We start from the raw sequence: 26,961 nt of genomic DNA, 5'->3' as shown, positions 1-26,961 counted from the left end.
GCTGGTTCAACTCCGTACCCTGCTTATATCATGGCTACCATTTATATTGGCAGCCGATGTGGGACAAAAGCATCTGCAGTTTGTCAAGCCTAAACAGTCAAAACAAGACTATCAAATACAAAAATAAAAACAAAAATTTCAGCTCTACGTTTGATTTGAAAACCATGAAAGACTACCACGTATACTTGTATCGCAAAGGATATCATCGTATGGGAATCTGGCTAACTCTTTCACATGGAGCTAGAGGTAGAAAAATCTTGCTGCAAAATTAACAGTTAGATGTTGGAGACTTGGGGTGCATTTTGGAGAGTTTTATATTTAAGAACAACGACGACGAGTGGAGATGGACGGCGGATCAAACATTTTTTGGTTAAATCATTGGGGTCAATTTTTAGTTAAATCATTGAGGACTCTTTGCTCGGTTCAATCAACCGTTTTGAATGTTTAGTGTTGTTTGTTTTCTCTTCTGTTCTTGTTTGTTGTTTGTTATTCCGATTTACTCGCTTTGTTCTATTGTTGTTTACCGGCTCCTGTTAGTTTGGTTTCTTATAAAGCTCCATTCTAAAAATAGTTATAAGATTTAACCAACATATAAACTGAAAAAATGCGCTCAAGTTAAACTTTGGTTAGCTAAAAAAGTTGGTTTAATTGTTTTCTTGCATCTCTTTAGGTTCGAATATGCTCTTTAATAACGTCTTCCGTGATTACATAGATACATCACAGTTTGATTTTTTTTGTATCTATTATAGATACATCACAATTGTGCCTTTTTGTGAAACATCAATAATGCCTTCTGTTGATAATGACAGGTGATTTAATCCAACATTAATGAGCCCATGATGGCCCATGACCACAGAATAGAACATATATCTGCATTTTAAGGGGAGACGGAGTGATATCGGGAAGTGGATGGGGAGAGTTGGGTTGCCGCACAGGGATTGATACCGGGTGGTGGATCGGGGGGAGTTGGGTTGCCGCACGGGGATTGATACCGGGTGGTGGATCGGTGAGTGGGGAGTAGGAGAGAATGGGGTATTTTCGGTGAGTATCACCGAAGGTGAAGAAGAAGAAGAAATGGAGAGAGAGATGAGAGAGAACCAATCAATTTTTTTTTAATTGAGTGGGTGTTTAAACCATTCCTAGTGTTTGAGTAGAAAATAAGGAGTGAAGGGGGGGAGTTGACATGGCATGAGATTATTGGGTAGAGAAAACTCAAACACCCTAAAGTGTTTGAATCATACCCTCCACCCTAAAGTGGCCACTTTGGTCCATATACGATGAATCTTCATGATATACTATCTAGCACGGGAACGGGTACGGGACTAGGGCATGGGCGGACCCACCCCCAACCCAAGGTAGGCGGACGCACCCCCGGGAAAAAAAATTAATGCTATTTTCCGTCAAAAATCCCGTCCGCACCCCTTGGATTTTTCGTCCGCACCCCTTGGAATTTTTCGTCCGCACACCTTAGGTAAAAAATGTTATCGATTTATATTTTAATTTTTTTTAGTAAACTCTGATTTTTTTTAAAAAACTAACTAAATTATATAAACTTATACTACCCAACTTAACCCAATACCTTAACCCACTATTTCATTAAGCATAACTAGCCCACGAATTCCTAGCTCATTAACCAAACTCAAGTTCAAACTATAATATTTAAAATAGGCCCAATAGTCCTTAGAATTCCTCCCGCCCTCCCCCTCTTACGTCGTCTCCTCCCAGCGATCGGCAAACACAGTAGCAGCCACAACAGCACGTCATCAGCAGCCGCGAACCACCGCCGTCCGACACCAAACCAACCGGAATCCGATAAATGTTAAGTTTTTATTTATTTTTTTGATGATTTTAGTTGATATTATAGGAGAAAAGGGTAATAAAATTCTTAAATAGGTTTGAAATTTCGTGTGTTTTGACGTTTATGGTTGTTTAGATATTTTTAGGGTGATTATGTTGTTTAGATGATTTTTAGGGTGATTACACATGATTTCTATGGCTTGAATAGTTGAAAATTAAAATTGCAACATTATGTTATGGAGCGATGAACTTATGGATCAATTTGTTTGTTATAGGAACCATGAGTAGCTTTAGATGATGTTTTGGATAAATTTCAAAAAATGAAAACACGAGGGTGACGTTTTAATTATGTTTGTAACAAGGTTTGACGTATTTTTGATGATTATATAAATTTAGTTTGATGTTCTTTTGTTTTACATGACCCGACCCGATACGAACCAATTTTTTTACTTATATACCTAGGGGCCTAAAATTTGTAAATATCTTCCGCACCCCCATGGAAAAATTCCTGGGTCCGCCACAGGACTAGAGTACGGGGACGATATGGGTACGGGGAACGGCAAAACTCAAAAATCTAAGATACGGGTACGGCAAAAAAATATAAAAATAGTTATTTACAAGTTATATATACACATATAATGTTAGTTTTATACTTTTCATGTAATAATTTATAAACTTAAGGATCAAATGTAAACTAGTGAAAATAAAGAGGGTTAAATGTTAAAATGTACAAACTAATTTTACACTTTTATGTAAATTTTTAGAAGTTTTGGAGAATAAATAGAAACAATTGAAAGATGGAGGGGCTAAATGTCAAAATACGTGTAACACCCCCAAAATTCCACCTGCGGAAACCCCGCGAGGCGTGTTACGCATCAGAGTTCGAGCCACCAATCACATTGAACCCATGATAGATATTTAGTAAGTCATGACGTTAACTACTAATATAAAATGTCAACATGTTATCAATTCTCAAAAGTTGTGTAGCGGAAGCATGTATTAATTCGTTTAGTAATAGTTTCATGATAACATTCAAAATCAATGTAACGTTTATAAGTCACCCAAGAATCTCGATCCATGACCACTCCAGCACTCCCAGATAGCAAGTCCATGTTCCAAACGTTAACTACCTACAAGCATGCAAACAAGTGTGTCAGACTACGCTGGTGAGTTCAAAGTGTTGCTTACGTGTTGTATTATCAGATATATGTTAATGCGATTCAATGATGCGTTACGATGTTGCTCAGTTAGTTACCCTAGGGACTACGCCCTTACGTAACCGAGGAGTGTGCCTCTTAGCAACCCACTATGTTGTCCAGTTAGTTACCCTAGGGGAACCGCCCTTACGTAACCGAGGAGTGTGCCTCTAAACAACCATAGTGAAACCCAGATAATTAGTACCTAATAGCGCTATCAACTAAATACCTCCATTGCCCTCCAGGCAATAACCAAAACCGATTAAGTTATTTACCCAATGTTTCCCTTCCAAATGTTTACCAGTTGTCCCAAACCACCGGGACGCATGCTTGAGAAAATGCAATGAACTCACCTTTGGTTTGCTCGGTTGGACAAGTTACTCGTTAAATAAGTTCAATACTCACGACCTAGAAGAGTGTTTGGTAATGATCAGTTTTACAGTTTGTTTACACATAGATCACATCAGTGGTTGTCACGTATGGCACGTATATCAGTTAAGCACAACTCAAGCAAGAATAATAATTATTCAACATAAGATTAGTAAACTAAACAATTCATATTACATCAAATTGCAAGCGTTCGTATTCTTTCATCGATCATAACACCAATTCAGGTTACTAGTTCACATACTACACGTACGATTAATTCACGTATTCATCGTTCACATAAAGCACATTGATTGAACAGGTAACACACATAATACATAATGCCATTGAAGCTCAAACATACCATTTACGTACATAACCGACTGCATATCTTTCGAGTCCACTTATTAATAATGTGCAACCCCAATAGCACAGTTTCAAAACAATATATTACATCAATTCAATGTGCACCCTTAACACATGAAGATATACACGTGTGTGTATATATATATAGCCGATTATATATATATAGCCGATTGTATTACATCAATTTAATAACCCTTATTAAATTATGGATACTAATTCAATTAATAACCCTTATCAATCACTATTTCCACTTTCTATTCTAAATGGCCGACATCAATTACCTTCAAGCTGTGATTGGACCAAATCATTAGTGAATTTGTAAATCATTCAACACATACATATAACAACCGTGGCTATACATATAATGAGACAAAATTAGCCGCCCCAAGACATGATTGGACCATTAATGCTACTGACATGTCATAATCATCGAACATCAATTTCCAAGATTACTTAACAGTAGTTTCATCATATTCACTGTCATGCAAATCATGGTCATGGATTGTGTTGACTTTGCACATCATACTTCATAATAGAATAAACAATATACCTACCACTAGTACTAGTTGTTTATTGTTTAATAACAAAAGCTGATATCATATTAATAGTGACCCACTAATCCATGCATAACCTGTAAATCCCATTCCCCATCGGACATTCCCGATTCCATTGTCATGTTGTAATAGTTTGTCGATTAACTAAACATTCATAACTATGTCATCCATCCGATCTAGTATACAAGAACACAATTACCCGAAATAACATATGATCATACAATTTAATATAACAAGAAAGTTATGTCAAGTAATCATACACTAACAGTTCCCACAAAACACCATAACCATCGGTTGCTATTATTCTAACTGATTCCGTGACCGTCATGCATACGAATACAAAGTTCCGATATCACCTACGAGATGTACACATATATAGCAACCTAAACCACTACGATCAACGAAAGCATACATCAAAACAGGAAATCACACTTTGATTACTTGTGCATACCGACATCACGCAACATATATATATACGTAGATGAAACAGGAACGATTATACTAACCGGATAAACGAACGAGAAGGTATAGATGATTAACACACACACGGGAGGGGGGTTCCGCTGCTGAGATTGTGCGATCAGGGAGAGGGGGTAGGGTTTCTACTGCCTCGCGAAGGAGATGGATGAGGGTAGGGGTTTGTTGTGTAATGTGCCAAAATTTACGTGATCTATGGGTGGGTATATAACCTACACTAACCGCCCCCCCCCATAAATCTCTTTGGGCTTTACTTGTTTGAGGTAACAAATGCAGGAGATGGATCCCGTACATAGCCGGAACCAAGTGGGCCGACCCACTTGCAAACTAAATGTTGAGGAAAAAGAGGGGTTTCTAATACAAAAGCCTATCAACTTATGGCATGTACAATAATATTGACATCAACACTAAATAATTAATTGAAAGCAACAACCAAATTCAATCCTAGACCTCTAAAAATAATGTTATTTGATCACATAACCAATGGAGCAGGTAACTTGCTTGGGTTTCATTTAATCCTTAATTGGGCTGAGTTTATCACCATTTGCCAGTTGAGCCAAGTTGGTTCACAAATGTTAGCGGCCCAAAATAAAAGATGCATGCTATTTAACGGAGTTATTATATGTTAAGCTTGAGTTTAACGGAAGTATAACGGCACAGGTTGACGTCACTGACTTTGAAAGTTCGGGTTATCACATCATCCCCAACTTGAAAGAAATTTCGTCCCGAAATTTAGCAAACAGTCACTGAGGAAGCTGGTTTTGTTAAGCGTTTTCGCGGGGTGTCACATCATCCCCTACTTGAAAGAATTTTCGTCCCGAAAATTGATCTAAAGCAATGGCTTGAAGTGAGTTCCGACGAACTCGATCTATAGGTACTTTACAACGCCTGGGGGCTAATCTTGTGATCGGTGGAAATCATAGTATGGTTGCTAGCGTTTCGTTATATCAGTTGCCAATCAAAGAAACAGGGAATTAATGAGGTTCGTACAAAGAATCGAGCGAAACAGGGGTCCATTAAACATCCGAAGGATTTGGCCAGCAAATTTGTTGTCTAGAAGTAATTTCCAGTAGTGGTGCATGGCGGCATGGCACAACAGGGAGGTTCGTTACATTGCGGTCGCGCGTGTGTATCATTTGTCCAAAACAGAGTTTGGTGGGTAAAGATTAGTGTTGCAAAACGACATACGCGTGTAACTGTGACTGCTTCTCTTCTAGCGGCGATGACAAGTGAAAGTGATAAGGTTAGTCTACAGGGATGCGTGGGTATAGTTCTTCTAATCCCGTGTTCGTTCGGAAGTTCCATTCTAGCGATGCCTTCACATGGTTAGCTCTATTGAAACAAGGGTGCACTGGAGGCCCTTGTGATCGGTCTAATTGGTGCCTTCGGTACCGTCCAAGAAATGCCTCCGCGTAACTCCAAAGACCACGGTTTCCACCACTAGTTGTGTGTCATGCAGTCCTTCTTAAGTCGTTACTCTCTCGTGTTGCGTCGACGTGTAACTGGGACTCTTACTGAATTAGGATTCGAAAGCTGAAGAGACGTCCTCTTGTTCTGTCTTTCGCGAACACGGCACTCCGCTGTGCTTAAAAGGGATCTAAGCTATGTGACTGTCGAAATTTCCTGTGAGAAATCATTTCTTCTCACAGGGTATGTCCGGGCGATATGTCCTAATAACCCACCAATACTAGCTATTGCGCCGTAGCTACCAAGGATAGTAGAGGTAACACTGGTGTCGAATGTCTGTTCCCTGCCATTTCAAGTTTGCATCCCAACTAACATATGCGGTTTCCGCTGACCTGCCATCAGCCAGTTTCCTAACAGGTTTGGTTTCAAGAAGCGTCAGGGTTAAACGGAATCGAGCCGAAGCGATTTGCTATCCATCCAGACTACCATGTTGTTATTGTCCTGTCGTCGCCCACGTCAATCCTAAATATCCTTTCACGAGCACCACTGCTGGTGTTATTGTTACAATCACACGGATTTCTACCATACTGTCATCGCTCCCTTGGTTGTTTTGTCTGGAATTATCAACTGCCATTACATGCCGTAGGCACCTTCATTCCCATACTGTAAGCTACTATTACAAGTACCTTGATGTCACGATGGTTGTTGCTTCTAATGTTGTTGCCCGAAACAGGACTCTACGATCCTTCACCAACGATGTCCATCGTTTCATATTTCGTGCTAAATTCCAGGGTGCTACTCATTGTGTTGGAGTTACACAGTCCACATCCTGGTTGATTGTCATCGTTTACGTCTCGTTCGATTCATAGAAGTCGGCTCCCACAAGTTGCTGACTAGAATTAAGGATTCGTTTGGAGTCAAATCGTTGATGTTCATTGTCAATAATTGGAGTCGTTCCAATGCTGAAGTCGGTAGAGTACTAAGTTTACCCTTATGCCCATCGTTCTTACAAGTTGACTGGGTAAAACACGGTAGGTTTCCAGAGTGTCGCAGGTGTGACCGCCCTTCAGGGTCTGAGATGTGAGTATATTGTGTTCCAACAACAAAGGGGAGTGATGGGGGAAAGAAGAAGGGATATAAACCAATCATGGACGATGCAACATCCACTCAGGGACGTTCGTACAAGCACCTAGTATTCTACTTAGTCCGCTAGGCGTTCAAAGGGACGTTCAAGTAATACTCGATAGCATTGCGATCTCAAAAGGATTCAAAGAGAGGTGAGAAAGTCACGTTTGAGTAGGAGACGATCACTGTTATGACTCCTATTGTTTGTTACGTTTCACACTGATCAATTTAACAGAGCGGAACCCCTCCTTCACTTGTTAAGCCTCACTGGGACTCGCATGCACCCCACATTATTATTATGTGTGCACCCACAATAATATTGTGATTTGCATGCTCATCTCAGCTCCTCCTAACTCATGTCGAATGGTTCCCCCAACTCGATTAGCAAACAAAGGGCATCACATAACATAAGTCACAATTGTTTAGGGAATTACCACCCTGTCCGTCATATAATCATGTGCAAGGGATACGTAAGTTCATACTATCGTGTTTAACGTGCACCAGCATGCAATATCATATGTGAGTGTCCACTAGTTACATAGTACAATGAGTATACGAAAGACGAACCTTGCAATCTGGAGCTGAGTGTCATGATCGATCTTCGAAGTTGTTCGGTTATAGTCTGGTTTTACAAATCGTTTTAAAACCTAGTTCACTATAACCAGTGGCTCTGATACCAACTGTAACACCCCCAAAATTCCACCTGCGGAAACCCCGCGAGGCGTGTTACGCATCAGAGTTCGAGCCACCAATCACATTGAACCCATGATAGATATTTAGTAAGTCATGACGTTAACTACTAATATAAAATGTCAACATGTTATCAATTCTCAAAAGTTGTGTAGCGGAAGCATGTATTAATTCGTTTAGTAATAGTTTCATGATAACATTCAAAATCAATGTAACGTTTATAAGTCACCCAAGAATCTCGATCCATGACCACTCCAGCACTCCCAGATAGCAAGTCCATGTTCCAAACGTTAACTACCTACAAGCATGCAAACAAGTGTGTCAGACTACGCTGGTGAGTTCAAAGTGTTGCTTACGTGTTGTATTATCAGATATATGTTAATGCGATTCAATGATGCGTTACGATGTTGCTCAGTTAGTTACCCTAGGGACTACGCCCTTACGTAACCGAGGAGTGTGCCTCTTAGCAACCCACTATGTTGTCCAGTTAGTTACCCTAGGGGAACCGCCCTTACGTAACCGAGGAGTGTGCCTCTAAACAACCATAGTGAAACCCAGATAATTAGTACCTAATAGCGCTATCAACTAAATACCTCCATTGCCCTCCAGGCAATAACCAAAACCGATTAAGTTATTTACCCAATGTTTCCCTTCCAAATGTTTACCAGTTGTCCCAAACCACCGGGACGCATGCTTGAGAAAATGCAATGAACTCACCTTTGGTTTGCTCGGTTGGACAAGTTACTCGTTAAATAAGTTCAATACTCACGACCTAGAAGAGTGTTTGGTAATGATCAGTTTTACAGTTTGTTTACACATAGATCACATCAGTGGTTGTCACGTATGGCACGTATATCAGTTAAGCACAACTCAAGCAAGAATAATAATTATTCAACATAAGATTAGTAAACTAAACAATTCATATTACATCAAATTGCAAGCGTTCGTATTCTTTCATCGATCATAACACCAATTCAGGTTACTAGTTCACATACTACACGTACGATTAATTCACGTATTCATCGTTCACATAAAGCACATTGATTGAACAGGTAACACACATAATACATAATGCCATTGAAGCTCAAACATACCATTTACGTACATAACCGACTGCATATCTTTCGAGTCCACTTATTAATAATGTGCAACCCCAATAGCACAGTTTCAAAACAATATATTACATCAATTCAATGTGCACCCTTAACACATGAAGATATACACGTGTGTGTATATATATATAGCCGATTATATATATATATAGCCGATTATATTACATCAATTTAATAACCCTTATTAAATTATGGATACTAATTCAATTAATAACCCTTATCAATCACTATTTCCACTTTCTATTCTAAATGGCCGACATCAATTACCTTCAAGCTGTGATTGGACCAAATCATTAGTGAATTTGTAAATCATTCAACACATACATATAACAACCGTGGCTATACATATAATGAGACAAAATTAGCCGCCCCAAGACATGATTGGACCATTAATGCTACTGACATGTCATAATCATCGAACATCAATTTCCAAGATTACTTAACAGTAGTTTCATCATATTCACTGTCATGCAAATCATGGTCATGGATTGTGTTGACTTTGCACATCATACTTCATAATAGAATAAACAATATACCTACCACTAGTACTAGTTGTTTATTGTTTAATAACAAAAGCTGATATCATATTAATAGTGACCCACTAATCCATGCATAACCTGTAAATCCCATTCCCCATCGGACATTCCCGATTCCATTGTCATGTTGTAATAGTTTGTCGATTAACTAAACATTCATAACTATGTCATCCATCCGATCTAGTATACAAGAACACAATTACCCGAAATAACATATGATCATACAATTTAATATAACAAGAAAGTTATGTCAAGTAATCATACACTAACAGTTCCCACAAAACACCATAACCATCGGTTGCTATTATTCTAACTGATTCCGTGACCGTCATGCATACGAATACAAAGTTCCGATATCACCTACGAGATGTACACATATATAGCAACCTAAACCACTACGATCAACGAAAGCATACATCAAAACAGGAAATCACACTTTGATTACTTGTGCATACCGACATCACGCAACATATATATATACGTAGATGAAACAGGAACGATTATACTAACCGGATAAACGAACGAGAAGGTATAGATGATTAACACACACACGGGAGGGGGGTTCCGCTGCTGAGATTGTGCGATCAGGGAGAGGGGGTAGGGTTTCTACTGCCTCGCGAAGGAGATGGATGAGGGTAGGGGTTTGTTGTGTAATGTGCCAAAATTTACGTGATCTATGGGTGGGTATATAACCTACACTAACCGCCCCCCCCCCATAAATCTCTTTGGGCTTTACTTGTTTGAGGTAACAAATGCAGGAGATGGATCCCGTACATAGCCGGAACCAAGTGGGCCGACCCACTTGCAAACTAAATGTTGAGGAAAAAGAGGGGTTTCTAATACAAAAGCCTATCAACTTATGGCATGTACAATAATATTGACATCAACACTAAATAATTAATTGAAAGCAACAACCAAATTCAATCCTAGACCTCTAAAAATAATGTTATTTGATCACATAACCAATGGAGCAGGTAACTTGCTTGGGTTTCATTTAATCCTTAATTGGGCTGAGTTTATCACCATTTGCCAGTTGAGCCAAGTTGGTTCACAAATGTTAGCGGCCCAAAATAAAAGATGCATGCTATTTAACGGAGTTATTATATGTTAAGCTTGAGTTTAACGGAAGTATAACGGCACAGGTTGACGTCACTGACTTTGAAAGTTCGGGTTATCACAATACGCTTGGTTGTCGTTGTCTTCCTCATATTCTTCTTCATGGAAACCCTAAAAATGGAAGGAAACGTTTGGTTGTCGTTGTCTTCCTCATCTTCTTCTGCTCTCTTTTTCTTCTTCTTCATGGAAACCCTAAAAATGAAAGGAAACATTTGGTTGTCGTCCCCTGATTTCAGGATACGTTTTGGAAAAGTCCCCAGCCGTCCCTACGGCGTTTCCGTCCCCGGGACGGGTACTAGAGGCTCGTAGCTGTCCCCGTGCTTCATAGATGATATACGATTAGATAGTAGGAAAAAAGGGATACAGTAGAACTAGGGCTATAAACGAACCGAACGTTTAGCGAACAGTTCGTGAACCGTTCAGCGGGAAGTTCGTTTATGTTCGTTCGTTTAATAAACGAACGAACATGAACAAGAAATTTCGTTCGATTAGTTAAATGAACGAACATGAACAGAGGTCTCGTTCGTTCGATTGTGTTCGTGAACGTTCGGTACGATGTTTGTGAACATTCGTTGATTTGCGTTCGTTTATGTTCGTATGTTTGTGCATTAATTGAAGGTCTTTGTACTTTCTTAGAGCATTCACATCCATTCCACCATATTTTTACCCTATATTACACTAAAAAACACTACATTTTCTCTCTCATTTTCAATTAAATAATATTTGTTTATACCTTTATCATTACCTTTTCTCTCTCCTCTACTCACAACCACTTTCAAAATATATTAAAAAATTATAAGGGGTGAACAGTGTCCACTCAAATATACAGATGAACAGTAACATTTTCTCTCTCCTCCACTCACAACCACTTTTTATACTCTTTACATTATAAAAACTTCACTCACATATTTTGATGGAATGGATATTAATGCTCTTATATTTTATTTGTACTTTTTATATTATTAAACTTTTATTATTTTATGTCCCTAACAATTAAACTAGGAAACCCACTTTCACCTTGTTTATGCATCATTTCCCTTTCATTTCTCATTATTTACATCCACGGATACGATCGACCTCCGTTACACAATAAGGGATTCAAGTTCGAGTGCTACTCTATGGGCCATCTATCCTTATCCTTCATCGCATTCGCCAAATTTATTTGTGTTCGTTTGTGTTCGCGAACACGCTCATTTCCTTAATGAACGAACACGAACATAAAATCTCGTTCGATAAGTGTTCATGAACTGTTCGTGAACACATTTATTTCCTTAACGAACGAACACGAACAAGGCCTTGTTCGTGTTCGTTCAGTTCGTTTACAGCCCTAAGTAGAACCTCTATAATTTAATAGTCGATAAATTAATAACTCGATAAAATTAATAATTTGTTCGGTTCCAACTTGGGACCAGTACAAAATTGGACCACAATCGATAAAATAATAAGATAATTTTTTTGAAATCCGAATGTTAATATATTGGCTCCAACGAAACTATAAATTAATAATTACTAAAATATTCCAAAATTCTAAGATTGTCTAGTAAAAAATGAATCTATAATCACTTGTTTTTTTATAAACTTCAAATCTATATCACGAATATAAGCCAACTCTTTAAATTAATAATTTATCAATATGATAATATCTCGCTAAATTGATACGCATCGAGTGCATATAAAGGAAGAGTTTGACACTTTGGTGAATTTACAATCAAAGAAGGGTTGGATCCGGAAAAGGTTTAGATGGTCCGAAAGACAAGGAATCAACTTTGTTGTGAAGGATGATACAATACATCCATGACAAGCTTATAGGTGTGATTTTTGGGCTAAACTTGTCATAGTCTTATAGTCTTAGGGTTAACTAGTAAGTTTTATTTATGTAGTAGTATTTTAGATAATAATAATATATAGAGTCTTTATTTGATTTCCTATTTGAGTGGTTTGTATTTTGTTGTTTTCCAAGATATTAGTTTAGTATAAATACGTGGTAAATGTTATTGTAATGGTATGCTTTAGTTTATATTAAAGAGTCAAGTAAGTTGGTTCAATCTCTTTTCTTAGTGTTTCTATTTTAATTGGACTTCATGATACTTGTGAGTATGCCTACAAACCCGAATGGTATTATGTAATCGATACTTTTATTAAACTTTGTCTCATACGTCTAGCAGCATGAAGCCTGTTTTTATTAAAAATCTGTCTCATATGTCTAGCATGAAGCCTGATTTTATAATTAAGAACCCATTGAATCATTTTTTTAATTTAGAACATAACGTTTGAACTAGGGATGTCTTTCTTAACCTAAACCTGACCCGAAACCGAAGTCAATCGAACCCGAAGTAGACGAAACCCGAAGAACCCGTAACCAAATAACTATAAACCCGAACCCGAATATAGTTCTATGGATTGGTTAACGGGTTGAATATGGGTAATCGGTTTAACCCGAAAACCCCGAAATAGCTTTAAAACAATTAGTATATTTTCTAGATATAGCCATATCTTATAAAAAGACCTAAGAATCCTTCCTATTTCATGATGTAGCCAACTATATCTATTAAAAAATTTACGTCACCCTCTTCTAAAATTTTAAATCACGAAGTCCATCCATATCTCTAATTTCTTAAAGTTTTAAATCACAGCATACATAATACATTCCATATTTTTGATCAGCGACATACAAGAATAGTTTTACAAAATTGTTTTTATAGTGTTGGCTAATAACTAATATTGGTATTTTAAAATTTAAAAGGTTGTACTTTTCTATTAAACCAGTTCATTTTCTAACCCAAAACACGCTCTATCCCGACCCGTTCTAAACCCGAACCATTTAACGCGAACACCGAAGAACCCGGACCTAGAATGATTCGGTTAGCGGGTTAACTATTTAGCTTTGAAAACCCAAAAACAACCCGAATTAAAAAAACCCAAAGAACACCCCTAGTTTGAACACATACAAGATAAACTTGGTATAATTGTATATTGATTGTATTATGATTGTGATTACAATGAGATTACATATAGGGTATATATATATAGGCTAAAGATCAAATAAAAATAAATTAAACGTACTAAACGTACGAATGGGGGGAAACTAAAAAAAGGGGCGGTGGCAATATTGTAATAATGCAAATATCTTTTTTCTCATTCTAAAATCGTACAACCTACAATCAACGCTCCTGATCTGTTTTTATTTAGGGTTTAGTACGATTCTCCATCATCTCAAATCATACATACTTACAAATCAATGTCCCCAATTCTATTCTATTGATCGTTTCGTTGTTTTTATCATCAATGGCTGAAGAACATTTGAACTCTAATTTTGAAGGTTTGTGTTATTTTTATTTCTAGAATTGATATAATTTCACATCAGCTGATTGTATTTTGTAGAATCAGCCACAAATCAACGTCGCTGATGTAGAGTAATTTTGAGTGTTTTTTGAGTTAGTGTACAGTTGTCTTGGTTGTAGGGTAATTTTGTGCCCTTGTAGGGTAATTATGAATGAGTTGTTGTCTGATGCACCTGTAGGGTAATTTTGAGTGTTATATTGATTTATTTGTACAGTTGTCTTGGTTGTAGGGTAATTTTGTGCACTTGTAGGGTAATTATTAAATGAGTTGTTGCCTTATACACTTGTAGGGTAATTTTGTGTACTTGTAGGGTAATTATGAATGAGTTGTTGTCTGATGCACCTGTAGGGTAATTTTGAGTGTTTTTTTATTTATTTGTACTGTTGTTGTGGTTGTAGGGTAATTTTGTGTACTTGTAGGGTAATTATGAAATGAGTTGTTGCCTTATACACTTGTAGGGTAATTTTGTGTACTTGTAGGGTAATTATGAATGAGTTGTTGTCTGATGCACCTGTAGGGTAATTTTTAGTGTTATATTGATTTATTTGTACAGTTGTCTTGGTTGTAGGGTAATTTTGTGCACTTGTAGGGTAATTATAAAATGAGTTGTTGCTTATACACTTGTAGGGTAATTTTGTGTACTTGTAGGGTAATTATGAATGAGTTGTTGTCTGATGCACCTGTAGGGTAATTTTGAGTGTTTTTTGATTTATTTGTACTGTTGTTGTGGTTGTAGGGTAATTTTGTGCACTTGTAGGGTAATTATGAAATGAGTTGTTGCCTTATACACTTGTAGGGTAATTTTGTGTACTTGTAGGGTAATTATGAATGAGTTGTTGTCTGATGCACCTGTAGGGTAATTTTTAGTGTTATATTGATTTATTTGTACAGTTGTCTTGGTTGTAGGGTAATTTTGTGCACTTGTAGGGTAATTATGAAATGAGTTGTTGCCTTATACACTTGTAGGGTAATTTTGTGCACTTGTAGGGTAATTATGAATGAGTTGTTGTCTGATGCACCTGTAGGGTAATTTTGAGTGTTATATTGATTTAGTGTACAGTTGTCTTGGTTGCAGGGTAATTTTGTGCACTTGTAGGGTAATTATGAAATGAGTTGTTGCCTTATACACTTGTAGGGTAATTTTGTGCTCTTTGTAGGGTAATTATGAATGAGTTGTTGTCTGATGCACCTGTAGGGTAATTTTGAGTGTTATATTGATTTATTTGTACTGTTGTTGTGGTTGTAGGGTAATTTTGTGCACCTGTAGGGGTAATTATGAATGAGTTGTTGTCTAATGCACCTGTAGGGTAATTTTGAGTGTTATATTGATTTATTGTACTGTTGTTGTGGTTGTAGGGTAATTTTGTGCAATTGTAGGGTAATTATGAAATGAGTTGTTACCTTATACACTTGTAGGGTAATTTTGTGCACTTGTAGGGTAATTATGAATGAGTTGTTGTCTAATGCACCTGTAGGGTAATTTTGAGGGTTATATTGATTTAGTGTACTGTGTTGTGGTTGTAGGGTAATTTTGTAGTAGTTGGACTGCTCCATCAGTATTATAATTTATGTGTAGTTATTTTAATTTTATGCATATCTGTAGTGTAATTATACATCAGTATAGTAATTTATAATTTAAAGTGTAATTATTTATTTGTTTTAATTTCAGATGTTGGAATCGAAGGTATAATTTCAGGTTTTCAGCGTTTGTCGCCTTCTGCTGAAAGGACTTTCAAACCTAGTGTACCTTCTTCTATAACACCGGTTGTTGGCATGGTTTTCTCATCTTTGGATGCTGCATATGAGTTTTATCAAATTTATGCCAAGAAAGGAGGATTTTGTGTAAGGAAGGGGTCTCAAACTGAAAAAAATGGTTTCATTGCATATAAGTACTATACATGTTCAAAGGAGGGTCATAAGCCATTTAAGAAGTTTGATGGAGTTCTAGAAGTTGTTAAAGATGGAAAAAAGCAAAGAAAGGGTAGGAATAGGCCCTCTATCCGTACGGGTTGTAATGCACATATTGCATTATATTCTGATGATGGCAAATCGTATAATCTATATAGGTTTGTAGAACAACATAATCATACTTTGATTTCTCAAGAAGATATGCAATTTGTTCCGTCATCAAGGAATTTAACGGTTATGAAACAAAAGAGAATATATTCTTTGTCAACGTTAAACCTAGGTCCTGTAAAGTCATTTAACATCATGAGGACCGAATATGGTGGTTTTGAAGAGGTTGGTGCAACTGCTGTGGACTGCAAGAATTTTAAAAGAGATTTAAACTGTTTCATTGGAGAATACGACGCTGAAATGATTGTTCAAAGATTGACCAATAAGAAAGAATATCTGCGGGATTTTTCATTTGAATATACTGTAGATTCAAATGGTTGTTTGACAGGGTTATTTTGGGCAGATGAAGTTTCTAAACAGAATTATTTGGTTTTTGGTGATGTAATATCATTTGATGCAACTTTCAAAACGAACAAGTAAGTTTATAGTCTATTTATTTTATGATTTTTAATGTTATTATTAGTTTTTTTTACTTATTTATTCTTTATTTTTTTGGGCAGATACAAAATGGTTTTTGTTCCGTTCACTGGCATTGATAATCATTTTCATAATGTGAATCTTGGAGCTGGTCTAATTGCAAAAGAAACTACTGAGTCTTATGTGTGGTTATTGACATGTTTTTTGAATGCATTTGGTCATCAACCAAAGGTTGTAGTTACGGATCAAGATGCCGCTATGAAGGCAGCAATTGAAACTGTTTTCACGGATAGTAGACATCGATTATGTATGTGGCATATTATGAAGAAAGTAGCGGATAAGGTTAGTTTGAGTAACTTATTTAGAGTAATTAAGTAATTTTGGCTGTAGAATTTAGTGTAGAGTAATTATGATCATGAGTTAAGTAAAGTAATTATGTCTAAAGTTTTTGTTTTATTTAAGTAATTTATCTATTTCTTGCTTTATATGAATAGAGTTATTATTTATTATTGTAGAGTAATTATCTAATTTTGTGTAGTGGAGGAAGTGTTGAGTAATTATGTTCATAGGGTAATTATTAAGTAATGTAGAGTAATTAAGTAACTGTTTTGTCAAATTAAGTAAGTGTGCAGTTATTAATTGATCATTTATTTATTTACAGGTTGGGAATGTATTGTGTAATGATGATACTTTTAAACGTCGTGTTTGCAATATTGTGTGGACAGATGCAATTGAACCTGAAATGTTTGAGAAGGAATGGCAAGAAATAATTCATGACTTTGGTCTTTTACAGAATATTTGGTTAGAAAGTATGTTTGACTTAAGATCGATGTGGATTCCTGCTTTTTATCGTGATGAACCTATGTCAGGGCTTATGCGTACTACTTCAAGGTCTGAAAGTGAAAATCAATTTTTTGGTAGTGTTTCAAACTCGCAATTGACTCTTGTAGAGTTTTTTAGTCATTTTGATATGGCAATTGAAGCTCAAAGATATAATCATCGAAAAAATGATCATGATACGCGTAATACTGAGTATGATAATTGGACTGATTCTCCTCTTGAAGTACATGCTCATAAGTTGTATACTAGGGCCATATTTTTTGATGTTCAAGAAGAGATCCTTGCTAGTTTTGAGAAATGTTTTTCAGTTAATGTCAAAGAAGAAGGAGAGAATGCAAGGTTCTTTATTAGAGATATTTCGGCTTTTGGAAATGGGTTCTTTGAGGTAATATTTTTTTTTTTTTGATTTCATATGTATCAGTAGAGTAATTATATCTCTTTGTAGGGTAATTATGAAATGAGTTGTTGCATGATGCACTTGTAGGGTAATTTTGTGCTCTTGTAGGGTAATTATGAATGAGTTGTTGTCTAATGCACCTGTAGGGTAATTTTGAGGGTTATATTGATTTAGTGTACAGTTGTCTTGGTTGCAGGGTAATTTTGTGCACTTGTAGGGTAATTATGAAATGAGTTGTTGCCTTATACACCTGTAGGGTAATTTTGTGCACTTGTAGGGTAATTATATGAAATCTCATAACAATACAAACTGTGATTCTCTTAGTAGAGTTATTGTAAATAGAATATATCAGTAGAGTAATTTTTTTCATATGTAGGGTAATTATCATCTTTTTTTAAATTTTGACAGGTATTAGCTAAAGTTGATGATGAATTTTCTGCTTCGTGTTCTTGTAAAAGATTTGAGCAATACGGGTTATTATGTCGACATGTTTTCCTTGTCATTCGAATGTTTGAAATTGAAGAAATTCCTGAAAAGTACATTTTGAGGCGTTGGAGAAGGGAAGCAGTTAGAAATAGAGCCAATTGTTCTTTTTTTGCGGAAGATAGTTCGAATGTCAATATTGATGAGGCAAATCAGGTTGTTCGCGAGATTATGCTTGCTAGTGAATGCCTTTGTAATCGATTTTTTTCAAATAATGAAGAACTGATCAAGATTAGAGATGAACTGAAAGGAATGATTCAAAAGGCAGATGAGAGTAGTAAGACTGGGCTGGTTTTTTAAAAAAAAGATATGATGGCTTCTCTTCTTGGATATAATCTACCATCAACATCAACTGTTAAACTTCCTCCTGGTATTAGAAACAAGGGACGTGGATCACACAGGAGAATTAAATCCAAAAAAGAGAAAGCAGCTAGTCGTATGGGGAAAAGGCATCGAGGATGTAAGGTATGTGGGATGGTGGGTCATGATATTCGAACATGCAGTGCACTTGTTCGTCCAGTTGTTGAGGGTGCAGTTTCTACAGATAAATAGCTTTTTATATTTTTGAAATTTTGTAAACTTTAATTGATCTTAAGGATTTTTGGATTTTGCAGTGTTTTTTTATATTGGATTAAAGTTTAATATTCTTCTTCAATGTGTAAGGTAATTATTGGATTATATGAATGTGTAGGGTAATTAAGAGAATCATAACAATGCCTACAGTTGATTTTATCCATAGAGTAGTTATATCAATGTGTAGAGTAATTATAACAATGTGTAGGGTAATTATCAGAATTATGACAATACCAACAGTTATAACACAATTATAACAAAGAAGAAGAGTTATTATGACAATTATAACAAATAATAACAGTTGTTTCAATTTGTAGAGTAATTATAACAATGTGTAGGGTAATTATCAGAATTATTACAATACCAACAGTTGTAGTTATCAGTAGAGTAATTATATCAATCTGAAGCATAATTATCATAATGCATAAAGTGAAACAAAACATATTCTAAAATAAAGTTCAACAGTATTCAAACATATTAAAAAAGAACACACGTCTAGAAGTTAAATCCAAACATTAAACATGAGTTTAAAACTGCAAATTGAAACAAACATTCAAACAAAGTCTTTTTGCCTTTGATCCATCTTTTCCTTCAAATCTTTTTGATGTTCTGCCTTAACTTTATCATCCATCTTTTCATATTCAAGGGCATGCTTTATAAGATCATCTTTCATGGTGTTGATTTCTGACAACAGCATTTTGGTCAAGAATTTCTTCCTCAACTCAGAAATTTGAGGTTTATGAAATTTCTCATTTGATAAGAAGCCGCAATCCCAGTTTTCTTCACCAAAATAAGTTTCCATATGGCGCATTGTATAAATGCCACAATCTATGTAGTTTTCTTCTGTCCTCCATGGCATTTCCAATCTTTTGATGATTGCCTTTCTTAGTGTTTTTTTGGCGAATCTAATCTTCTTCAGCTCAAGGTAGTCACACAATGCATTTCTCTACAATATATCAAAAATAAAATATGTTAGTTTCTCAAAAATAAAATATGTTAGTAAAACTGTAAAGTTATTATTAGTCATACCAACATATTAGGGATCCCTTGATATCTATCATGGAATTTTTTACCCATTTTGCTGTTATCGATCAACACAATTTTAGAAGTCTTCAGATTGAAACACAGGACGTAATAATGTTCTGAAGCTAAAATGGGGAAAAACAGGAGGTCGAAATCTCTTATCGATTTGACCTTAAACTGTTCAAGCCATTGATCCAAGTTTTGCGTGAACATCAAAAGTCGAACTTCATCGGTGGTTGTAGGTGCATAATGAGCCTTTAACTGTAAATTCACAATATCAAAAGTAATCGCAACAGTTGATATTTCAATAGAGTAATTATAGCTATCTGTAGAGTAATTTTTTTTTTTGTAGAAATAATATCAGTAGAGTAATTATATCAATGTCTAGGGTAATTATCAGTATTATTAAAAATAAAAACAGTTGTTCTTATCTGTAGAGTAATTATAGCTATAGGTAGAGTAATTGTATGAAATATAACAATAACAATGAATCTTTGCACAAACAGAATAATCTACATAATAGCAAAACAATTTATAAAAGAGTAAGTCTGAAAACGTACCAATAGAAGCGATGAGCAAAAAAACCTACTAAGAGAATACCGGCTTTTCATTTTTTCTTCATTGTTTAGCACTTCGGCCCAATTGTCTATGAGGACTGATGTAATTTTTATACCATCAAACATTGCTTCAAAAACCACTTTGATTGAATCTGTCCCATAAACTGACTTGTATACAAACTTCCTGTTGTTTTAAAAAAGATAGAATATTAATAAGATATATGAACAACATTTGCAAACTACTAAAATAGTACTTACAATTCATCTGCTGGAGAAAATATGTAATCTACTATCAATTGTTCATCATCACTCAGCTTTGTTCCAAGTTCAACTTTCCGGTTAACGTAAGGTGATTTATATGCAGAAGTTGGCTTAATTATTCTCTTTTCTTTTGTTTGTTCAGGGGTAGTGTGGCTTTCAGTTGATTCTTGGGTGATGGGTACTTGAAGAAATGGAAATGTGTCGAGAATTGACTGTATTTTGTTTTCGTTTTCACCTTCAATAGGATTTACTTCCAACTGATCCTTTAAATGTTGTTCTTCTGTTTCTTGCAATCTAATCACCATTTCATTTAGTAATGTTTCCGTTGTCCCTTGTTCTGGTTGATCGTTTTCAGCAACTTCATTCTCACCATCATCACCTTCATTACCATCAACTATTTTTGAAGCATTATCACCTGTAATAGTTGATCTTATTTCATCAGTAGAGTAATTATTTAAATGTGTAGGGTAATTATCAGAATTATAACAAATAACAACAGTTGATCTTATCAGTAGAGTAATTATACCAATGTGTAGGGTAATTAACAGAATTATAACAAATAACAATATATGATTTTTATCAGTTGAGTAATTATACCTTCTAGCCCACCATCTTTATTCTTATCATCATTTAAACTTCTTTCTTCATGACGTGATTTCATTGTTTGTTCAACCTCTGCTTCTTTGTTGAAGACACCTTCAATTTATCAGTAGGGTAATTATACCAATGTGTAGGGTAATTAACAGAATTATAACAAATAACAATATATGAGTAATTATACCTTCTAGCCCACCATCATTTAGACTTCTTTCTTCATGACGTGATTTCATTGTTTGTTCAACCTCTGCTTCTTTGTTGAAGACACCTCCAATTTTGTCAAATAATACATATTAATTGTAGGATAGGTAGTTATTAGAATTATAACAAATAACAATAGTTGATCTTATCAGTAGGGTAATTATACCAATGTGTAGGGTAATTAACAGAATTATAACAAATAACAATATATGATTTTTATTAGTTGAGTAATTATACCTTCTAGCCCACCATCATTTAGACTTCTTTCTTCATGACGTGATTTGATTGTTTGTTCAACCTCTGCTTCTTTGTTGAAGACACCTTCAATTTTGCCAAATAATACATATGTTAATTGTAGGATATTTAAATGTGTAGGGTAATTATCAGAATTATAACAAATAACAACAGTTGATCTTATCAGTAGGGTAATTATACCAATGTGTAGGGTAATTAACAGAATTATAACAAATAACAATATATGATTTTTATTAGTTGAGTAATTATACCTTCTAGCCCACCATCATTTAGACTTCTTTCTTCATGATGTGATTTCATTGTTTGTTCAACCTCTGCTTCTTTGTTGAAGACACCTTCAATTTTGTCAAATAATACATATGTTAATTGTAGGATAGGTAGTTATTAGAATTATAACAAATAACATTTCATTTTATCAGTAGAGTAATTATTTAAATGTGTAGGGTAATTATCAGAATTATAACAAATAACAACAGTTGATCTTATCAGTAGGGTAATTATACCAATGTGTAGGGTAATTAACAGAATTTTAACAATATATGTTAAGCCTATATGTTAATTGTAGGATAGCTATTTTATAAAGCAAGTGTAAATATGTACCTTCTTCATCAACTTTTTCCATTGATGGTTCATCCAAATTGATGATGTTAGTATCATCATTTGTACTTTGACTCAACGGATATTTGGCTTCCCATTCCTTACACATGTCTTGTACATTTTGATTCCATGGAAACTTTGATTTTCCCTCCTTCACCATTTGATTAATTACTTCTTTTAACTCCTCAAATTTTTCCATATGGTTTTCAAGAGTAATCAACCATTGCTACACAATGAAAAATATATAAGTATAGTAACTATTTGAATTGATAGCGTAGTTTTTGTTTGTAGAGTAATTATTACCTTTTCATTTGATCTATAATCAGGGCCTAAGTAGGATGATAATCCAGATACTTGTAATGGTGTAGCACAATAATTGAAAAGCTTTTGCGTCGACGTTCCAATCTCAAATTTATTGATGTCAAAAGTTGAATCGGACAGTCTTGTAGAAGGCACTACATAGAACAAGTAAAACAACAATTGGTTAAAATAGTTTTTTTTTGATCTTTTGATTGCATAATAGTGTAATTATATGAAATTACATACATGATGTTGTGAAATCATCATTTGGTTCATTGCGACCTTCTTCATTTGTATTATCACCAATAGGTTCTTCAACATTTGAAACTTGAACATTCTTTTTGCTTTTATCTTCCGTATCAGATTCAACACTTTTCGGATTTTCATTCATTTCTACATCGTCATCGGTTTCTTCATCGTCTGTCAATGGGCCATTATTGTAGAAATGTTTTTGCAAGTTGTTGAGTAGCTCCGTTGTGATATACTTCACTGCTGGTGTTTCAACTTTAAAACTTGTTTTTTTGTGCCTCTTGAAGTATGAATGTGCGAATATTACCTGCCATTAATTTAACGAAATAAAAGTTTTAAATTAAATTAGTTATAAAAAATAGCTATATTATTTACAAATTATAAGTAGAGTAATTATTTAAATGTGTAGGGTAATTATCAGAATTAAAACAAATAACAACAGTTGATCTTATCAGTAGGGTAATTATACCAATGTGTAGGGTAATTAACAGAATTATAACAAATAACAATATATGATATTAATTAACAGAGTAATTATCATACCGCAAGTAATATTATTGGGCCAGTGAATTGATCAATTCCTCCTTTCCACTTTTTCTTTGATCTTCTTAAACATTCGAGCATGTAGCCACACCAGTTCATATTTGGTATTTCTGAATCGTTTTCAATACCAATTATAAACCTTTGGTTGACTGTTGTTGACTGTGTTGTTTCTCCTAACAAAGTATTCACCACAACAAGAAAGTTTGTGTTGAATAACTTTCCTGCTTGTGAAGATTCTTTTATCAGATCAATCACTTTTATCACACTGATTTTCGTGGTATCAAATTGATTCTTAAATTCATCAACTCTCTCACCAACACCTTTTCTAGGTTTGTTCTTCTCAAGCACTGTAATCTTACCCCTTGGTATTCCGAGACATTCTTCTACTAACTTTGATGTTATTTTTATTCGATGATTTCCAGTATTGATCTCTTGCCTGTCTTCATCGTAGTTCATTACCAACCAATATCCTAACATTGTTGGTACAAAATTTATCTTCAGTGAAAGTAAAGCTTCAAACCCCATTTCTTTCACAGCTTTTTTTTGTTCATCCGAAAGTGAACTTATAGCATCCAATAGACCAGATGACTTGCATTTCATGTGTAGGGTATTTCTAGTGAATTCTACAAATTTCCTTTGTTGGAATTCTTTCTGAGGTGTTTTTTTTCTGGTCTTAATAGGGGATTGAAAATCGTCTTGAGAATCCACTTCTGTTCTTTTTCCACTCCCCTTTTCACAAACTTGCTCATCTTTATTGTTCCTCTTTTTTTTCCTACTATATTTATGTTCCATAGCAGTTTTTACCGGTGTAGATTTTGAAGTTCTCAACTGTTTAACTGGAGACTCAAAATCGTCTTGTGAGTCTAATTGCTTTCTTTTACGAGTGTCATCTTCACAAACTTTTTTATCTTTTGCAGCGTCTTGTTTCTCAACAGGCTTTTCTTTTCCAGCGTCCTTCTTCTTCACAACTGTTTTTTCTCTTGCAACATTCTTCTTTTTCACAACAGCAGTTTCTTTTGCAGCATCCTTTTTCACAACAGCAGATTCTTTGGCAGTTTCCTTCTCTTTAACAACCGGTTTTTCTTTCGCAGCGTCCTCTTTCCCAACAGCAGTTTCTTTGGCAGCTTCCTTCTCTTTCACAGCAGGTTTTTCTTTCGCAGCATCCTTTTTCACAAAAGCAGATTCTTTGGCAGTTTCCTTCTCTTTAACAACCGGTTTTTCTTTCGCAGCGTCCTCTTTCCCAACAGCAGTTTCTTTGGCAGCTTCCTTCTCTTTCACAGCAGGTTTTTCTTTCGCAGCATCCTCTTTCACAACAGGTTTTGCAGCATCCTTCTCTATCACAACTGTTGTTTGTTTTCTTTTAAGATGTGTTTTCCTATCTTCCTTCTTTTTCATTGCTATATTTTCTGTTTCATCATCAGAGTAAAAAAATCGTCAATTGCAATATTTGCTATAGATTATTTATCTACATAATTTAGCTTTTCTAACCTGCTAATGTTTGTCCATCATCAATTTGTTCAACATCAAAGCAAACAGGGTTTGTTGCATCATTGCTATATTTTTTAAGTGATTTTGAGCGAGTTCTCTGACTTTTCCTCCTTTTTATAGAAACTAAATATACAAAATACAATATTTTAATTGATAACTATTACCCTATAAGTTCAACAAAATTACCCTACAAGCACAACTGTACACTAAATCAATGTAACAGTCAAAATTACATTACAAGTCCTACAAAATTACCCTACAGGTGCATCAGACAACAACTCATTCATAATTACCCTACAAGTGCACAAAATTACCCTACAGGTGCATCAGACAACAACTCATTTAATAATTACCCTACAAGTGCACAAAATTACCCTACAAGTGTATAAGGCAACAACTCATTTCATAATTACCCTACAAGTGCACAAAATTACCCTACAACCACAACAACAGTACAAATAAATCAAAAAACACTCAAAATTACCCTACAGGTGCATCAGACAACAACTCATTCATAATTACCCTACAAGTGCACAAAATTACCCTACAAGTGTATAAGGCAACAACTCATTTCATAATTACCCTACAAGTGCACAAAATTACCCTACAACCACAACAACAGTACAATAAATCAAAAAACACTCCAAATTACCCTACAGGTGCATCAGACAACAACTCATTTAATAATTACCCTACAAGTGCACAAAATTACCCTACAAGTGTATAAGGCAACAACTCATTTCATAATTACCCTACAAGTGCACAAAATTACCCTACAACCACAACAACAGTACAAATAAATCAAAAAACACTCAAAATTACCCTACAGGTGCATCAGACAACAACTCATTCATAATTACCCTACAAGTGCACAAAATTACCCTACAAGTGCATCAGACAACAACTCATTTAATAATTACCCTACAAGTGCACAAAATTACCCTACAACCACAACAACAGTACAATAAATCAAAAAACACTCAAAATTACCCTACAGGTGCATCAGACAACAACTCATTCATAATTACCCTACAAAGAGCACAAAATTACCCTACAAGTGTATAAGGCAACAACTCATTTCATAATTACCCTACAAGTGCACAAAATTACCCTGCAACCACAACAACAGTACAATAAATCAAAAAAGACTCCAAATTACCCTACAGGTGCATCAGACAACAACTCATTCATAATTACCCTACAAGTGCACAAAATTACCCTACAAGTGTATAAGGCAACAACTCATTTCATAATTACCCTACAAGTGCACAAAATTACCCTACAACCACAACAACAGTACAATAAATCAAAAAAGACTCCAAATTACCCTACAGGTGCATCAGACAACAACTCATTTCATAATTACCCTACAAGTGCACAAAATTACCCTACAAGTGTATAAGGCAACAACTCATTTCATAATTACCCTACAAGTGCACAAAATTACCCTACAACCACAACAACAGTACAATAAATCAAAAAACACTCCAAATTACCCTACAGGTGCAAAATATTTACCCTACAACCAAAACAACTGTACAGTAAATCAAACTAACCCTAAAAGTGTATCAGTCAACAACTCAGTCAAAATTACACTACAAATGCAACAAAATTATCAATATCAATACCAGAATCAGCGGTTTTAGACTTTTTTTCTTTGTTATCCTTCATCGTTATTGTAGCATCTGTGTTTTCTAAAAAAAAAACCCAAAAAAAAGATCAGGTGAATAACGATTGAGAAAAAAACTGATTCAAAATTACCCTACAAATGCTTCATTGAAGTTGAAATTACCTTTTGTAGACATGACTAATGGAAGAATCGAAGGGTTTTTGAAGATTTTTGGAGACTTTGAATCAGAGCATTTTGAAGTTTTTTTGGACTCTGATTTTTTGAAATGATGGTTTTTGTTGAAAAAGGAAGGAAATAAGAAAAGACAAACTGTATGAGTATGTTTAATTACGAAATTGCCACCGCTGCCACCGCCGAAATATGCAGGAGAAAAGACAAACTGTACTATAT

General features: G+C 35.2%; 3 protein-coding genes across 3 annotated transcripts; 1 reads left to right on the top strand and 2 right to left on the bottom strand.

Moving 5' to 3' along the window:
* Positions 1-16,295: 16,295 nt before the first annotated feature.
* Positions 16,296-18,597, top strand: LOC110925258 (protein FAR1-RELATED SEQUENCE 5-like). The gene is made up of 4 exons (XM_022169221.1): positions 16,296-16,576; positions 16,661-16,919; positions 17,239-17,802; positions 18,223-18,597. The coding sequence occupies exons 1-4, from the start codon at positions 16,296-16,298 to the stop codon at positions 18,595-18,597; spliced, it is 1,479 nt and encodes a 492-aa protein (XP_022024913.1).
* Positions 18,598-19,300: 703 nt separating this feature from the next.
* Positions 19,301-21,569, bottom strand: LOC110922724. Its single transcript, XM_022166946.2, has 6 exons — positions 21,493-21,569; positions 21,309-21,407; positions 20,709-21,126; positions 20,454-20,634; positions 19,900-20,154; positions 19,301-19,816 (listed from the first exon to the last, which is right to left on the bottom strand). Exons 1-6 carry the CDS (start codon positions 21,539-21,541, stop codon positions 19,424-19,426), a joined length of 1,395 nt encoding a protein of 464 aa, XP_022022638.1. The 5' UTR covers positions 21,542-21,569; the 3' UTR covers positions 19,301-19,423.
* Positions 21,570-21,699: 130 nt separating this feature from the next.
* LOC110925257 lies at positions 21,700-26,746 on the bottom strand. Its single transcript, XM_022169220.1, has 9 exons — positions 26,734-26,746; positions 26,570-26,635; positions 24,942-25,064; positions 23,454-24,859; positions 22,908-23,217; positions 22,665-22,816; positions 22,365-22,587; positions 22,016-22,099; positions 21,700-21,830 (listed from the first exon to the last, which is right to left on the bottom strand). The coding sequence occupies exons 1-9, from the start codon at positions 26,744-26,746 to the stop codon at positions 21,700-21,702; spliced, it is 2,508 nt and encodes an 835-aa protein (XP_022024912.1).
* Between the last annotated feature and the right edge of the window lie 215 nt (positions 26,747-26,961).

This window comes from Helianthus annuus, chromosome 17 (genome assembly GCF_002127325.2).
Source record: "Helianthus annuus cultivar XRQ/B chromosome 17, HanXRQr2.0-SUNRISE, whole genome shotgun sequence".
In the NCBI taxonomy this organism is placed as follows: domain Eukaryota; kingdom Viridiplantae; phylum Streptophyta; class Magnoliopsida; order Asterales; family Asteraceae; genus Helianthus; species Helianthus annuus.
Note: the sequence above shows the minus strand (reverse complement) of the source record. Positions and strands in the feature narration are given on the sequence as shown.